The sequence below is a fragment of the Desmodus rotundus genome, chromosome 2 (genome assembly GCF_022682495.2).
Source record: "Desmodus rotundus isolate HL8 chromosome 2, HLdesRot8A.1, whole genome shotgun sequence".
Taxonomy (NCBI): Eukaryota; Metazoa; Chordata; class Mammalia; order Chiroptera; family Phyllostomidae; genus Desmodus; species Desmodus rotundus.
In genome coordinates this window covers 190,292,758-190,311,258 of record NC_071388.1, presented here as the reverse complement: position 1 = coordinate 190,311,258, position 18,501 = coordinate 190,292,758, and the positions used below count along the sequence as shown (strand labels likewise).

The 18,501-nt window shown below is 40.9% G+C and overlaps 1 protein-coding gene and 1 long non-coding RNA gene across 2 annotated transcripts; one reads left to right on the top strand and one right to left on the bottom strand.

Moving 5' to 3' along the window:
• Positions 1-3,051: 3,051 nt before the first annotated feature.
• Positions 3,052-11,748, top strand: LOC123480136 (uncharacterized). The gene is made up of 3 exons (XR_006656020.2): positions 3,052-3,250; positions 7,557-7,620; positions 9,410-11,748. It is a non-coding gene; the product is annotated as an uncharacterized lncRNA (long non-coding RNA).
• Positions 11,749-16,965: 5,217 nt separating this feature from the next.
• LOC112307934 (PC-esterase domain-containing protein 1B-like) lies at positions 16,966-18,201 on the bottom strand. Its single transcript, XM_024564105.2, has one exon. The coding sequence runs from the start codon at positions 18,199-18,201 to the stop codon at positions 16,966-16,968; it is 1,236 nt and encodes a 411-aa protein (XP_024419873.2).
• Positions 18,202-18,501: the final 300 nt, after the last annotated feature.

Genomic DNA, 18,501 nt, shown 5'->3' with positions numbered 1-18,501 from the left:
ATGCGCTCATGAGGTTTTTGTACTCTGCAGGGTCTAGAGGGAAAGAAGCTGTCCAATGGAAGCCCTCCTGGTGCTGGACACCTTTTTTTGTACCAAGGCTGCTTTTCTCCAGGCGGAGTATTGTGCTGAACTTTCTTTTATTCAGTGCCCTCAGTTGCTTTTCTAATCCTCTGAGTACTAATACATATAATGTAAATAGTTATGCCTATAAAATAGAAGCAATTGCTTGAGTTTCCAGCTTAAATATTTAATTAGATTTAAATACTTAATATTTAAATCTTTTCTTTTTGCACACTTTTAAATGTTGTTTTCATTATCACCTTTTCTAGAAGTCACATGTTGCTCCTTGAGGATTTTAAGAAAGAATAAGAACATAGGAAATATGGACTTCTAGTTGGTACTGCAACTTTTTTGCATAATGTTATTTTCTTCTTAACATGACTATAAGTTTCATGTGGATAATAATCAATCATAGGATAGAGTTCTTTGTGTCCATCACTAGCACCTAAGAGAACCATGTAGACAGTAAATACTCAGGATACATTTGTTGGTTCTGGGTTCGGAAACACAGTCTACCAGTGTTGAGAAGGGACTTAGAGTTTAACCACACCTCAATTTTAAAAAATTGTTTCCTAGAACACCCTGTTTGTTTCTCTTCACCTCCCACAATATTTAAGGAATTCTGATCTTGATTGCTAACTAGATCTGTACATGTTAATAGGGACGAAGTGTTGACTTGTCCCACTAATTATTAATAATGATTTCATCTAGTATCACATAGCAGTAAAATCAAGAATAGTCTTGTTCCTTGAATTTATGAGTAGATTAAGACAATGCTGTTCCAAATATCTATGACTTTTAGAGAATAGTTTAAATCTGTAGGCTCTTTGGGGTGTGTGTATAGTTTATAATTTCTTAATTAGAAAACCTACTAAAAACAACTTACCCTTTTGCTAATAAATAAAAGTATAATAGTGGACTCTAGGAAGAAAAAATTGAAACTTTGTTAAAATATTGTATTTAAATATGCACTTTTAAGTTATTAATTTAGGCAATATTATGGAAAATCACTTGAAAAGTCCACATGAAATCTATGTCAAATAATTTTTAGAAAACAGACAACAGTGTGGTGAGGGCCAACGGGGGGAGGCAGGGGCTGCGTGAAGGGGGCCCAGCAGGGGGAGAATAGGAGACATCTCTAATAGTGTCAACAGTAAAAGATTTAAGAAGAAAGAATTGTTACAAAATAATAAAAGAATATAGAAACATTTATCAATAGACATGATGATGCAGAATCTGAAGATGATTTTTAAAATTGAAGCCAAAAGAAAAGCATCTATATATGGATTAATTTAGAAAATATTTTACATTAAAATTTTTCCTTAATTTCATTTTGAATTCAATATGGGAAAGTATTAGTTGCAAGTAAATCATCAAATCATAAATATTTTAAAGCCTTTGCTACCCCTGTGCTTCCTGCCATGGAGTACGCATGGAAAAAAAGAAGAAAAACAGAAATCCTGTTCTCATAGTTTATTCCCATTAGAGAAAAAATTAATGGGATATAAAATTAAATAATAAAAGATGTACAAATCACATTGAGATTAAAAAGAGAAGGTAGCCCAGGGAAATACATAGTCAAAACCACATTCTGTGGTCTCGTCTTGTGCTTAACCATGTGTCTTTTTTTCCTTTCCTACCTCCCCCAACCTCCCCCAGCATGGCTGAGCACCTTCTGCATGCCAGGCCCCAGGCTGGGTATAGGGTTACAAAGAAGAGTGAAGCACAGTTTCTGACCTTGAATGAGAGGCATAATTGGAATCTTCAAGAATCATCATTTGACAGCTCAAACATCAGAGATGGGGCGGGGGGAGGAGTGTCTCTGTTACACCCTCAATTTTGGGGTTCTTACAGGCTTTTAGCCCCACCCAGGTGTTTCCCAGTTATAAGAGCTGTTGAGTAGAAGTTGGAGCCTGCCCTATACAACTGGATAGGAACACTTCACGGGACTCAGCCAAATGTTCTGATTCAGTCTAAGCTACAGAATGGGGACAAGATCTAAATTAATTTAACTATTTAAGAGGCAATAGCAAACCTGTAATTATTAATAAATAAGACTAGAATATGAATTTAGAACTGAAACTCTAGGCTATGTTGTCTCTCCAAGTTATTTGCATTTGAATGGGGCACATTCTGAACTTTCCGCTCACCTCCTGTTGTTACTCCTAAATATCTGAAGAACAATGTGGATAAGCAGAGGTTTAGAATTAGGTGAAGGAAAGTCTACTGTGGATTAGCAGTGTATATGCTAAGGGAAACAAGGGCACTCCCTAAAGTTCCCATGACCTCTATGTAAAGACATCATATAGTCCTTGGGACATAAGTGATCAATAAAAATTATTTTTAAGGGACTACCTATGTCAAAATGTTGTATAGATGTCAGAAGACAGCTCTGGAGACTCGTTTCAGAGGTAGTCCCGTGCCAGTGTCTGTGACTCAGTATGAGGAGGATGTTAGGTGTCCCCTTATTCTCACAAACTGGTCCAAGTATATGTATGGGAGGGTGACAGTAGATTATTGTGTTTCCATTTGCTGACTTTTATTTCAGGAATGGTTATGCCTGGCTGCCTTGCTTCTCTTGGCTCTTCTGATGTTGATTCCATGGAAAGGGTCTAAGGACTCTGCAATAGAAAGATTTACTGATTTCCTCACTAGTGTCCCCAGGCAGCCAAAACTGCTTAGCTCGTTTTCTTCCTTTACAGTTTTTAACTCTGTCATCAAATCGAGGTTTTTAGACCAGGTCTGGGGGAAGTTGGGTATGGATGCTGGACACTAAGGCATTTCCATTATTCTAATTCCAGTTCTGCAGATCTTACAGGATAGATGACATTATGTAGTGTTTTCTGAGCCTCTCCCTGGAGACACTCCTAGGGCTTCAGCAAATCCTATGCTCACATTATTAAGGATTCAATGCAAATAATGTTAGTCTGGTTCAGTGCCTAAACAAGAATTTCTGAGGATGCCCATGAGTAGTGTGGAAGTCTGGTTGAACCTGACCGTTTATTAATCCCTTATGAAAACATTAGGTGTCAGGGCAATGGCTCAAAGGACATGACTCTCACACATTCCTTTAAGTGGGGACAAGAGAGGTAGGCTGCTTCCTCCCATACCGTATTAGGAACTAGCCCAAAGGTTCCTGGGAAGTAGAAAGGGGTCATCCAGAACACAGAGTCGTCTCAGCTCAGCAAAGGTATGAACTTGAGGGAGAAACAGCTGGGAGAAAAACATAAACCTTCAGGTTTAAAATAAGCCTTCCTTTCCAGTTGGGAAAGGCTTTGGGGAAAAGGGCAGGGCACTTGACCTAGGAGTGGGACTCAGCAGATGAGTGGGGGGTTGGCAGGACAGAGTCTGGATTTTAGGCTGGAGAAGTGGATGATTCAGTAGTCTTTAGGATCCAAGTTTGGAGAATGATCTTGTCCTCCCACTCTGAACTGTTTGTCCCTGATGACCCTTGGGCAGCTGCTGGCCTCCTTTAGCAAACTGTGTTAATTCTGAGTTTGTGAGGTGGGGCTTAAATAACTTAAAATTCCAGTGGGGCATCTAAGGAGACATCTCTCCTGATTTGAAGTTCTCACTCAAGTAATTTAGCTTGTTCTTTCAGTGACAAAAAATAAGGGCTATTTCCTAGGTTTTTATTTCTTCCAGTCCTATCTGTTCATGTCTTTATTTCTATTCCAACAATTTGGCTTTATTTAGGTTTTAATACTTTCAATGACTTACACACCTCTTAGGAAGTAAGAGGTAATTACAGGGGTGGACAAAAGTAGGTTTACAGTTGTTCAGATGGAGGATAATACAATAATTAATAAGGAGAGTAACCATTTTTTGTGTACTCACAACTGTAAGTTGGGCCCACTCCTACTTTTGCCCACCCCTGTATAATTTAGGAAGAATTACTTTTCTTTTCTGTGTGCACTAATAAGTTGTATGGTGCCGGCACCACCCTGCAAGTTTAACAGATTATTCAGGGGTGTCAAACTCATTTTCACCGGGGGTCACATCAGCCTTGATGTTGCCTTCAAATGGCCAAATGTAGTTTTAGGACTGTATAAATATAACTACTCCTTAACTAGGGGCAAGGAGCTCGGTGCTGGGCCCAATAAAACGAGGTGGAGGGCTAGACTCAGCCCGTGGGCCTTAAGTTTGCCACCTGTGGATTATGTTGAAGAAAGAGAACCAATGGTAATACTGTAATCACTTAATTAATATTCCAGTTGCTTGTGCAAAAATCTGAAGTCATTCTTGCCTCCTCCCTTTTCCTCCCACCTTGCATCCAATCTAGCAGCAAAGCCGGAGGCTTTAACCCCCAAACATGTACCAAACCAATCTTTCCTCACCGCCTCCGTCAACTCCTCCTTGCCCAAACCTTGAAAAGAAGTTTGGAGTTGCAATCGTCTCACTGTATCCTGCTTCCTCTCTGTTCTCAACCCAGCCACAGAATGGTCCTTTGAATGACATCCTATCATTTCCCCATGTTTTTCATCTCCCTTTTAATAAAAACTGATACCAGGGCCTACAAAGCTAGGGCTGTAACTCCAGGCTCCAGGGAGCTAATCAGCTACCGATTCTCCAACTCAATACTTCTACTGCCTACTACTCATTGCATATGACCATATACATTTACCTCCAAACTGAGTATTTCACACTTTTCCCCAGATACATGTATGGCTTGGTCCTTCACCTTCTTCAGCTCTGTGATAAATATAATTTCTGCAATGCCTTCCATGATCAGCTGCTATAACCACACTCCCCCATCTTTCCCTAAGCCCCTTAGCCTACATTTCTCCACAGCACTTATCAGTGCTTCATATTTGTTTGTTAGTCTGGCCAGTAATGATGTTTGTAGAGATCTTTTCCACTAACTTGGAGCCTAGATCGGTGCCTGACACATTGCAGGCTCCGACAAAGCTTTCCTACTAAACAGTGAACACGAGAATCAGAGCTGGTCTCCTACTTAAGTGAAGTAGATCACACTAGCTAACAGTGAGTAGACGGCTCCGAAGTCACGTTCACGCTTCTCTTCTTGTTTAGTCACCTGTTATCCCCCAATCTAAATTTGAGCTCGCATTCCCCAGTTAAAAGGAAAAAGGGAAATGTACCCGGTAGGCACATTTGCTCTTCAGACCTCTGTCCGGATGCCGTGGACGACACATCAGGCGGGCTCTGAGCTGCATGTGAGTGGGGGCTCAGAGGGCATCAGTGAAATCCCGCCGGGCTTAGCCAGGTAACGTCTGTGTCTGCCTGGGATGGTGTTGCCATGGAGGTCTCCCCAGAGGGTTTCTCTGCTTTTCAGAAAGGCTCTAGATGTGATGGGAGCAGACTAGGTGTGGGAGTGAAAAGGACAGGCTGGACACTAGGGGTGAGGTAGGGAAGGCAAACTTACATTTTACTGAAAAGGCTTTTATTCTCTCTGAAGTTGTTTACTTCTTCTATTTATTTTTTATGTATGTGCATTATCTATTTTTAAGAAAGGACTAAAAGGTGTATGTGACATTGTCCTCACATTGACATAATTTATCCTGAAATATAATAATAGATGGGTCAATAGTAGGGCCTTTCTCAACAACGAGACTGCTGTAGATCTCCCATCTGCCCTCCCGATGCATTTTCTACACTCTGCCCCGTGGGGTGCCCTTTGTGATTAAGCCATGGGAACCGTAGCAACAACATTCCTTTAGTCCTGGGTCTTGTTCGGTTCAGCACGTGTGGAGCCCTAGTAGGATATCAGAAGTATGAGTTTTGGTTATCTGTTTCCTTGATTCCAAAGTCACCGTTTTTCTCAAAGTGGCTTTCTCTGCACATCTCTCTCCTTTTGGCTCCTACCTGCTCTGTTATCTAGGGAATTGTGCTATATCTTCTCTACACCTTCCCTACACCTGTGTTCTTAGTCCTTTCACTAAATCATCTTTGTCTGACTGTGCCATAGGTTTCCTGCTGGAACCCTGGCTGATACATGTTTCAAAAGGAGGAGGGGAACTAAAAGGAGACAAAAAAGGAGCAGATGCATTGGGTCAGAGGTAGGTCAGACACAGGATCCAAGGAATACAGAAATAGGATGCAGCAGGACAGCAAGATACACCAACTGTCCAAGACATGGACTTTCAGGGTTAGAAGGAGCCTTTAAGTTTGTGGAGCCCAAGGCCTGCATTTACTGCCTGAGGGAAACTGAGACTTGGAGAGGTTCAGTGTCCTTGTCCAAGGTTACATGACCAGTTGGTAACAGCATCACAGTTTGTACCCACATCTGAAACATAAGCTGATTACTCCATCAGAGTCAACAGTTTTGCCTAGGGCCAGCCAGGGCGGGGTGAGAAATGTTCTTTTGCATAATAACAGCTGGCCTTTCTTTTTCTAATGCACTGAAGGTCTGAATATACACAGACCCTGTTCACTGGGACTGTACTCACTGAGATCATACCCAAGGGGACAGATACAATCTTTCTCCAGTTGTGGCTATGGTGATTGTTTCTTTTCCTGGCCGCATCACTTTTAACTTCTGGTTTGCTGACTCATTTCCTGTGTTTCATATTGTTCTTTTCTATGATACTTTCTCACATCATGGAGTTGTACATTAATTGGAGAATATTCTTATTTGAATGTTGACTGACTACTAGAAGTTCCAATTTTAAATACAGAGCTATCTCGAGTGATTATGTCTATAGATTCAGTCATCTGCCTTCTGAATTACCCAGGCTTTGAGGTTCTTCAAAAACAGTGGTGCTTCTTCTTCTTCATCTATGAAATGGTAATAACAATGTCTACCTAACAGGTCTGGAGTGAGATTTAAATTAGAAAATACACACAGAGCTCTTAGAACAATAGCTGGCACAGAGAACACCATCACTTAATGCTAATTACTACTGCTTGCTTCGGTAATAAGGTGAGACTGCATATTATAACATTCAGATCTGCATTCTCTGTTTCTTCTGTATTTTGGGGCATATGAGTTTGAGGTGAGGGATGAGACCTTATCCTGCTTTTTGACTGAAAAAGCAATTTCTGGGTTAAATCCAATCAGCAAACTGATTCTCTCTTTGAACAATTATGGTTTTCATGTTTCTCCTGTTAACACTATTGAATAGAGCGAGCTTATACTGAGGGATCTCGAGTCATCTGCGATTGTCCATTTGAGACATTTTACACGTCTGTCTGGTAGGCTGCATTCACTTAAGGGATTCAGTTCAGCTCCACAAATGTTTACTGAGAAACTACTATTGGCTAGAAGCTAGGGATATAATGGTGACTCAGATAACACCCTCACGCCAGACAGCTTACAGTCCCCGGGAGGGTTTTGTTCTTGGTCACATCTTTGCTCAAGCCTATGAAACAGGAGACCACATCAGTCTAACATGGATAACTCAGTGCCAGCTCATCCCTGGGTTTGGCCCTGAGTCAGAAACCTGTCCTCATCTGCTCCCAGAGTTTCCAGTGACAGTAGTAGGAATTCTGAGGGTGCATCTGAGAAGAATTTTACTTATTCCTTTCATTCTTTCTAGGTGTAAGCACATGTCCCAGGAAGTGTGAAGCTTATCATGACAGCCACCTCCTGCTGTGGAGCTGGTAAGCACACTTGAGACACGTGTAACGAGGGGCTAGAAGACATTTTAAAGTTACTAGATCTAAGAAGCTCATGGAGATTGTCCAGAAGCCCAGACTGCACGACTCTAGCTCAAACCATGCACTTTACTGATGAGGTTCCATTGACAAGGTTACCATGGACCATTCAAGGACACTCTGTGGCATCCCAGCAGTCACCCAGCTGGTTGTGATTTAAGCACTAGGAGTTGACTCTTCTTTAATGCTGTTTCTTGCAACTGTGGAAGGTTTGATTACTTTAGTTTTCAATTTTTGTGATGCTATGAGATTATTATAACTGTCTGGAAGGCCTTAGCATTTATAGTTTGATTTTCTGAAAAGCCAGAGTTTATAAAAAAACTGGGAGAAAGATTTAATGTGCCATGAAGATATGTGACTATTATCACTTCTTAGGGAACTCCTTTCCCTCATTGGGGTTTCACAAATGCAAAATGCATCCATTGTTCAGATGCACGTGGAGGTGCCTGGAAATTAGTACTCAAGTTCCATGTGACTGTCCTAGGTCTCCCCATGTAGTCCTGCTCTTGTGGGCAGATAAGGTACAGTCAGTGAGTGAAAAACTATTTCCTTTGAAGTGAACATTCAAAAGGCAAGATGGAACTTTTTTCTCTTTTATATTTTACTCTATAAATGACATACGAGTGGAAGAATAGTCCAACAGAACCTACAGAAGTTTTTAGAAAGAAGAGAACCTTAGACATCATTAAATCAAAAGCTGAAAGAAAAAAGGCTAACTGAAAAGCATCCCCTGTAGGAAGATAAGATGCTAATTTTTAGAGGCACTCAGCAGTTAGAAAATCAATTTTTCTTAACATTGAGAATTATTGAGTGGCTGAAAAAGCATCTTACTCTATGAAATATAGTCACTGTTTAGTGCCTTTCCATTTTATTTACTATTTAAAGCACACAACAGCTAGTTAACCAACTACTTATAAAATATATTTAATGTTCAGAGGCACTCAGTGTGGTTATAAAATGATTTTAAGGGTACACAAATACGGGACGTTAACCACACTTCATGAACTATGGTTCCCTCTGGAAAAACAAAAACGTTTTCCCTGGCATCCTGCGGCGTTTCATCCTGAAGTTTGTAAATGACCCGCGCTGCTCAAACTGGCTGCCTCACTGGCTTTTGATGCCAGCCACTTTGGAGCTAACACCAGAAAGATCAATATAACCCTATTACATAATCACTTATGTAAGTGATAGAGCACTGTGCACTCAAAGGCTGTTAGACTCTCAGATAAAGAAGGCTTGACAGATGCAGTGACTTGAAGCAGAAGCACACCCCCCAGTCCAGAGGTTGGAGGGCCACAGCCTTTTCTCCACACGTGGTGGACTGATGGGTGCACTGTGATGCACGGTGCATTGAGATGGTCTTTAGTCTGTGCCATGGGTATGTATTAGCAAGTTTACGGGCCTATGAAAATATGGGGAGAGTCTAACAAGGGATAGGAAGAGAATGAAACTTTCTTCAAAGTAACTTGCTACAGAGAGTGATGACAAGCGAGACATAAGGGGCCACAGCATAAACAGAGCAGGGAGGGAATATTCAACCACATTTATTTTTAGGGACTAACCAAATTCCCTGAAAACACTCTACATCACAATGTGTTACTCTTCCTTTTTCATTACTGACACTCCATGGCATTGACTGTTGAGGGAATGTGGTGGAAACGTTGCTTTTAATTTCCTGTTCATGTAATAAAGCTGAACGTGTGATGATGTTCCCTTTGTCTTTACTTTGCAACAGGGCCTGGCAGAAGGGCTTCTAGCCCAAGCTGATGACCACACTTCACTGGAGAAAGGATGCACAGAAAGAGACTGAGGGCCAGCTGCTGTAAATCTATTTGCCACAACACATAGGGGGCAGTATTTCCAGCAAGGGTAATCAGTAGTAAAATTCTAACCAAGGATAGTTGCTGGGGAAGTATATCAATACTTCCAAACCAAAAGTTTAAAAAATACATAAAATATAAATGAAGGAGATAGTGTTAAAAAAAAAAAAAACACAAGAAGACTCTGAGAAATTATTTGGTGAGTGTTCTAGGTTACACTGCGATATGCCTCAGTTCTCTGGGCCATTTCAAAATATGCTAGACAAGACTTCTGGTTTCTGGTCCAGGGCATAAGGAATTTGGAAGTTATCATTTCATTCTGACAGGCAAAAAGCTGAACAAACTGAAAATCGACAACCCTCCTGGGCTCTGTCAGGGAATTGAGGTCACAGGGCAAACTGCTGTCCCCCAAATTGGAGAGAGAGGCAGATACAGAGAATGACAACTTCCTGAAACACAAACCCACAAGCAGAACCTATGTGGGAACCAGTACGAGGGTAGGAAAACCTAAACTGTAATTGAAAATTTGCTGGAAGCTCAGTAGGAACAAATCTGAAAGCTAAAATCTCCTGGAGAGCCCAGTCTTTGGGGAGCCCCAACACTTTTGTGAGTTTTACCTCCAGGAGCCCTGCTGGGTTCTTACAGTGAAGATGACGGAAAAGTCTTCTCATGATCCCAGCAGAGGGAAGAAATGTAGCTATTTGAAGTATGCCAGGGCTCTGTGTCCTTCACAGGCCTGCCCCCAAGAGAAACTACTTTACCAAAGCCTCATCTACTGGGATATTTCAGTGGCTAACCAACTTGACAGAAGGCAAGGATCCCACTCCAGCCCCCTCTAGTCATCCTGTCCCATCTAAGGTGGGGAGTGGGATGAAAAGCATTTATGCAGGTCATAGTCTAGGGGCTTGAAATCCTGAGACCTAATTATGGTCCTATAGAAGGCTTCCTCCTCCTGCCCCACCCTGCCCGGGTCAGTAAAGGCTTGTTTATCACAGTTCCTTTAACCAGTATATCATTTCTAGGTTTCAATAAAAAAAAAAAATACAAGCATATTAAAAGGCAAAAATCACAGTTCAAAGAGACAGAGAAAGCACCAGAAACAGACTCAGATATGGTAGGGATGCTGTAATTATGAGACTGGGAATTTAAAACAACTATGATTAATATGCTAAGGCCTTTAAAGGAAAAAGCAGACAACATGTAAGAACAGACGGTTAATGTAAGCAGAGACAGTTTCTAAGAAAGAATGAAACAAATTTTAGAAATAAAAAATGCTGTAACTGAAATAAAGACCGCGTTTGATGGGCTTATTAGTAGCCTGACACAGCTGAGGGAAGACTCAGTGAGCTTAAGGATATGTCAATAGAAATTCCAGAACTAAAAAGCAAAGAGAAAAGAGGCTGAAAAGAAATGATATCCCATTTCATTTCATTTGTCCCAAGAACTGTGGGACAAATGCAAGAGATGTAAATATAGTGGGAATACCAGAGGAGAAGAACAAAAGAAAGAAACAAAAAAAATTTGACCCCATAAAGACCGTCAACTTCCCCAAACTAATGGCAGAAACTAAACCCTGGGTCCAGCGAACGCGGAGAACATCGGGCAGGATAAATGTGAAAAGGGAAAAATCTCCATGTAGGTGTATCACATTTAAACTGTAGATCATCAAAGATAAATAAAAACTCTTGAAAGAAGCTAAAGGAGACACCTTCCCTATGGAATATCAAGGATAAGCATTATATCAAACTTTTTGTAAGTCATAGAAACAAGAAGAGAGTGAAGTGAAATATCGAAAGTGTCGAGAGAAAAAAAAACACCTAGAATTCTGTACCCATGGAATTATCCATCAAAATGAAGGAGACACATTTTCTCAGATAAACAAAAATTGAGGGAATTTGCTGCCAGCAGATTTACTTTGCAAGAAATGTTAGTTTTTCAGAGAAGAGGAAATGACGTCAGAACTCAATCTATATAAAGGAGAGCATTAGAGAAGGAATAAGCTAAAGTAAACTAAAACTTTCAGTGTTTTATTCCTGATTGGTTAAACAGATAACAATCTGTTCACAATAATAAAAACAACAATGTGTTTGATGTATGGATAACCTTGCACTATCCATGAAGCAGTGTTATTTGAAAGTAAACTTGGAAAAGTTATAATGCATACTGGAAATTTTAGAGCAGTCATTTAATGTAAAAATGAAAGTAATAATTGATATGCTAAGAAAGAAGAAAAATATGATCCCACAAAATGTTCAATTAAAATAACACAAGATTGTTCGATTGTTCTTAATTTCAATGTCTCTGGTTATATTTTGTTTGCTTTTTTCTTTTGTTGATTATGGGTGGAGGTGAGGGAGGGAGGTGGGTTTGGCTGGGGTGGGGTGGAGCGATGGGGAGAAAATGCAGACAACTGTAACTGAGTAACAATAAAAATTAAAAAAAAAGAAACTAAATAGGGAAAAATGTATGTTTTTACTATTACCTGATTAATTCATAATAAGATTTTCTGAGTAAAAATATATCATAAATAATTTATATCCTAGGAATGGGGACTGTATAATTTTATTTAATTATAAATAATATTTTGTTAATTTTGCTAAATATGAGGTACCCGAAATTGGAAACACATCTTTATGCTGTCATCAAATAAACTGAAAATGTTTGAAAAAAAATAACACGAGAGGAAGACAAAAATAGGAACAAAGAACAAGGACCACAAATGGAAACAATTACTAATATGATACATATTAATCTATTTACACCATAATCATGTTTGATGTCAATAGTCTAAATACACCAATTAAAAGACAGAGATTGTCAGATTGGATCAGAAACCCAACTACATGTGATATACAAGAAACTCATTTTAAATATAAGGACACATGTAGATCAAAAGTAAAGAGACAGAAAAGATATATCACACTAACACTAATCAAAGAAAGCACATGTCAAAACAAGGGAAATTATCAGGAATAAAGGATATTCCGTAATGATAAAGGGCTAATTCCCTATGAAGACATTAACAATCCTTACTATGTATTCAGCTAACGAAAGAATGTCAAAATATATGAGGCATACATAAACTGATAGAAGTACAATGAGAAAACAGATGAGTCTACTATTATAGTTGTAGACTTCAACACTTTCTATCACTAATGGACACACCCAGCAGGCAGAAAACTTGTAAGGACATAGCTGAACTCCACAGCATCATCAAACCACTGAATATAAATGACAGCTATGGAATACTTTATCCAAGAAGAACAGGATAAACATTCTTCTCAAGCTCCCATGGGACACTCGCCAAGCTAAACCACAATTTGGGCTATAGAACACATAACAAATTATAAAGAATGGTAACACACAATGTCTGCTCTCATACTAAAATGCAATTATTCTAGACATCAGGAACAGCAGGATAGATGGAAAATCCCCAAATACTTGGAGATTAAACAATACATTTTTAACTAATGTGGGAGTGAAAGGAGAAATTGCAAGATAAATTAAAAATATTTCAACTAAAAAGAATATATAACTCATTAAAATTTGTGGAATGTAGCAAAATAGTGCTTAAAGGGAAATTTATAGCATTGATTGCAACAATTAGGAAAGAAGGAACATCTAAAATCAGTAGTCTAAGCTTCCACTTTGGAGAACTAGATAAAATTAAATCTAAAGTAAGCTGAAGAAAAAAAATCTAGAGAAGAAACCAAATAAATTGAAAGCAGAAAATCCATAGAGAAAAATCATAAGCTGGTTTGTTTAAAAAATCAATACTAGCCAGGGAAACTAAGAGAAAAAAATAGAGAGGACACACATATCAAAAATAAGAGAGGGGACATCTGCAGATCTCGTGGCCATTAAAATAATAATTAATAATAATTAAAGAACATTATGAACAACTCCAGTGCCCGCAAATTTGTTAATGCAGATGAAATGGACCAATTATTTGAAAGGCAAAATATGACAAAGCTCATACAAAAAGAAACAATCTGAATAGACATATAGTTATTAAAGAAACTGAATCAATAATTAATACCTTCCCTTCTTTAAATAGAAAGCACAAGGCCCAGATGAGTTCACTGTAAATTCTACCAAACATTTATGGAAGAAATGATAACAAATTCTCTACAATTTCTTCGGGAAGATAGAAGCAGAGGGAATTCTTCCATACTCATTCTATGAGCCCAGCATTAACTTAATACCAAAACAAAGACATTATATGAAATAATATTAGAGACCAGTATCTTTCAAAAATATAGATGACATTATCTTCAACAGAATATAAGTAAATCATGTCCAAAAAGTGATGTACCATGACCAAGTGGTATCCCTATCAGATATGCAAAGACAGCTTGACATCCAAAAATCATATTAATGTAATCCACCACATCAACAAGCCACAGAAGAAAAGTCACATGCTTAAACCAACCCCCACTTATGATAAAATTAGCCAACCAGAAATTGGGGGACATCCTCAACTTGAATAAACAACATATGCAAAAACCTACAGTTAACATTTTACTTAATGGTGAAATGACAAGCTTTCTCACTACTCAGGAGGAAGGAAAGAATGTCCCCTCTCACCACTGCTTTACAACAGTATACTGGAAGACCTAGAGAATGCAACAAGACAAGAAAAAAAAATATAGACGGTATTCACATTGGGGATAAAGAAATAGAATTGTACTTGTTAGCAGAAGACATGGCTATCTATGTAGAAAATCTGAGAAAATCAGTAAAAATATTCCTGGAAGCAGTAAGTGATTACATCAAAGATGCATGATACAAGGTAAACACATATCCATCTACTGCTTTTCTATATACCAGCAATGAACAACTATTTTTAAGAAGTATAAAAAGAGACAAGTATAAAAGAAACAAGTGTCAAGCTAACAAAATATGTACAAGATCTAAAGAAAGAAAACTATAAAATTCTGATGAATGAAGTCAAAGAACTAAATACATGGAGAGATACTCCACGTTTATCAGCAGACTCAAAATTGCCAATGTCAATTCTTCCCAACCTGATCTCCATATTCAGTGCAATCCCAATGAATATCACAGCAAGCTATTTGTGGCTATTCACAGACTCCTTCCAAAATACATCTGGAGAGGCAAAGGACCTAGAAGAACCGATATAATATTGAAGGAGAAAATACATCTGGAGAGGCAAAGGACCTAGAAGAACCGATATAATATTGAAGGAGAAGAACAAAAGTTGGAGGACTGACAGTACCTGACTTTAGGCAACAAATGATGCTAGATCAAATGGGCATCCACATGCAAACAAATGAATCCAGACAGACTTTACACCGTTCATAAATATTAACTCAAACCGGATCATGTGCTTAAATGTAAAATGCAAAACAAAAAAAAAACAAAAAACAAACAACAAGCCAAAACTTCCTAGAAATAACATAGAAAATTTACCAGGGATGTCCAAGCTTTTGGAGTCTCTGGGCCACACTGAAAGAAGAAGAGTTGACACAAACGCTAATGAAAACTGATGAGTAAAAAAAAAAAAAATGTTTAAGTAAATTTACAATTTTGTGTTGGGCCACATTCATAGCCATCCTGGGCCACATGTGACCCGTGGGCCATGGGGTGGACATCCCTGAAATTTTATATGATCATGGGTTTGGTGATAACTTTTTAGATACAACACGAAAGGCACAACCCATGAATAAAACAACTGATACATTGGACTTCATTAAGATTAAAAACTTCTGCTCTGTAAAACACCCTGTCAAGAGAATGAGAAGGCAAGCCACAGACAGGGGGTGGGGGGGAAATTATTTCTAAAAGACACATATAATAAAATACTGTTATCCAAAATATATGAAGAACCCTTAAGACTCAACAATAAGTAAACAAACAACTGATTAAAAATGGCCTAAAGATGTGAACAGACACCTCATCCAAGGAGATACACAGATGGCAAATACAGACCTGAAAAGGTGCCCATATCCCGTCGCTAGGGAATCGCGGATTGAAAGAACAATGAGATACCCCCACATACCTATTAGAATGGGAAAATCCAACACACTGACAACACTGAATGCTGCCTGGCATGTGGAACAATAGAAACTCTCACACACTGCTGATGGGAATGAAGAACGGGGCAGTCACTTTGGAAGACAGTTTAGCAATTTCTTACAAAACTAAAAATACTCTTACCATACAATCCAACAATCACCTTCCTTGGTATTTACCCAAAGGAGTCACAAACATGTCCACATGTTTTGTCCACACAAAAACCTGCACATGAATGTTTAAAGCTGTTTTATTCATAATTATCCAAACTGGGAAACAACTGAGATATTCCTCAGTAGGTGAACAGATAAACAGTGTTACATCCAGATGATGGAACGGTATTCAGCATTAAAACAAAATGAGCTATTAAGCCATAAAAAGGCACGAGAGAATACTAAATGCACACTACTAAGTAAAAATAAAGCCCATCTGAAAAGGCTACTTACTGTATAATTCCAACTATATAACATTCTAGAAAAGGCAATTTTAGGGAAGACTATGATGGATGGGCGGTTGCCAGAGGTCGGGCAGGGGATGAACAGAGAGGAAGAAAAGAGGAATTTTATGGCAGTGAAACAATTCTGTATGATACTCTAATGTTGGATACATATCACATATACAACCCATGGAATGCACAAAACCGAAAGTGAAATCTAAACCTAAAAAAGGACTCTGGGTGATAATGCGGTACACTGTAGTTTTACTGAAAATAACACAAGTACCATCTTTGTGTGGGATATTGATGGTGGGGGAGTCTGTGTATGGGAAATACATGGAGATTCTCTTACTTTCCTCTCCATTTTGCTGTACATCTAAAATTGCACTAAAAAAATTTAAGCCTGTTTTTAAAAATGTGCTAGGAGTTTGAGAGTAGAGATTTCTAACAGAAGAACAATCTTTGATTAGTGAATGGAACCCTTTTTTTCAAGGATACCAAAATGTTATGTTGAAGTGCTGATAAATTTAAAGAATCTGCAAAACAACTTCTGGTGAAAACTTTGAGGATTAAGTTCTATCAATGTATATAAAGACTAATGGTGATATCGTAGTCTTAAAAGAAATGTTTTGGTAAATTTTAAGGATCAAAATTTTTACTTTTTGTTTTTTAAGGACGACCATCTATGCAGAGAATACTTACTATTCGAAGACATATTCAGGTAAGACAACCCTGTGTGTGTGTGTGTGTGTGTACACTTTTTCATTTAGAGTTCGCTTCTGCACTAACGCTAAGAGGAGAATGGTGTGGTGGTCTGGGTTCTTGCCTCCTCACCAGGAGCTGCTGTGGAGGCTCCAGCGAAGAAGAGTGTGTGAGGCTATTCCCTGGTTAGAGTAAGAAGCCTAAGGAGCCCTCACTATGGCAGGGTTGCTGAAGACTAAGCCTGAGAGAGAGAAGTCTGGCAGTCTGTCCAGCCCACTGGCTGTGCTGTGAAAGGACCTAGGTCTCAGTCTCGCCGTAGGGATCTTGCCTGTGGGTGCGCCCACGCCGGTATCTGCGGGGCCTGCTGGGGTTCTGGAGTGGGTACGGAGGAGGCGCTCTGCTCTGGTACTGGATAGAAACTCTACGGATGGGGCCGACATGCTGCTCGTGGCCAATCCCCGAATTTGCTTCGCTGATATATTCCACCTGAATCGTTGAAAGGTCATTGTAGAATTGCCGGGGCCGAAAAGATCGGCGGGAGGTCACAAAGGTGTCTCGGCCGTAGTGGCGGGACAGAGATCGAGACTGGGCAATGGGTGCAGAAAATTGCCCTGGGCCGCGGACCCACGAGGACCTGGGTGGGGGCCTAGACAAGGCTTGTCCGCCTGAGTCATCTCTGCTGTCCCGGTGCCGCCTCCTTCCTACTGGAGCTGCACTTCCATTGGGGGAACCATCCCTGATCCATCTGCTCACGGGGTAGCGGCATGGTAGGTCCACCCCCCAGGCATCGGCCACGTGTGCCAGTAGCAGCTGGGAGAGATGGCGGTGCGCGCGCTCGTCCCAGTGCACGCCGTCTCGATGCCGGTGCTGCCCCGCATGGCGGAAGTGGAAATGTAGGTCTAGCACGTCGAAGCCGTGCCTGCTGGCTTCAACAGAACTGTAGAAGTTGGCCTCAATCACGTCTTCCCGCAGGTGGGCGCCCCGGAGCTGGTGCTCAGGTAGGAGGAAGCCACCCGAGACGACCTCGGCCACCGGCATGGCCGTGTGCCAGACTAGGAGGCAGGACGCAGGCAGCACCTCGCCCAGGTGCCCGAACAGGCTCTCCAAATCCTCGCGGTAGCCTCTCCGGAAATCCTGGCCGTACCTCGAGAGGTCCCAGAGGCAGGAATTCATGATGACCACGTCCGGGGCGTGCTCGCCCCGACGCAGCTCTTCCAGCACTTCCACGAGGTACGAGGAGTACGCTCGGGTGAGGAAGTAGAAACGCACCAGATGGTGGCCCGAGCGGAACTGGCGGACCTCGCGGTAGTGGGTGCCATTGTGCATGCGGCCCCACCGTCCACCCTCCAGCAGGATGTCCCCCTCGAAAGTCAGCTCACCCTTGGCCTTCAGCTGACTGGTGGAGAGCAGGCAGTCCTTCTGCAGCAGGATCACCAAGTCCTTGTATACGGCCCTCTGGACCGAGTCCCCCATGACTACCACGAACTTGTTGTGCAGCAGCTGCTGGACTTCGCGGGCACGCAGGTGGGCCATGGTGGCTGAAGGCAGGGCGGGCGTCTTTCCTCAGGGCTGGTCAGAAGAGCGCTCAGGGGTGGGGCAAAAGCGCCCTGGAAAGAGGACAGCTGACGGTGTGAGGCTGGGTGGGAGTTCTGCCTTGCGCGGGGTCTGAGCTGCGAGGAGAGGAAATGGAGGCGCGGGCAGGGTCCCAAGATCTCCGACGCCGAAGCTGATTCGGGCCCTGGGCGTGCGTGACCTCTGAACCGCGGAGGCCCTTGCGCAGGACCAAGCTCCACCTGGCGGAGTGGAGGTGCAGAACCCTACCAGCAACCTGCC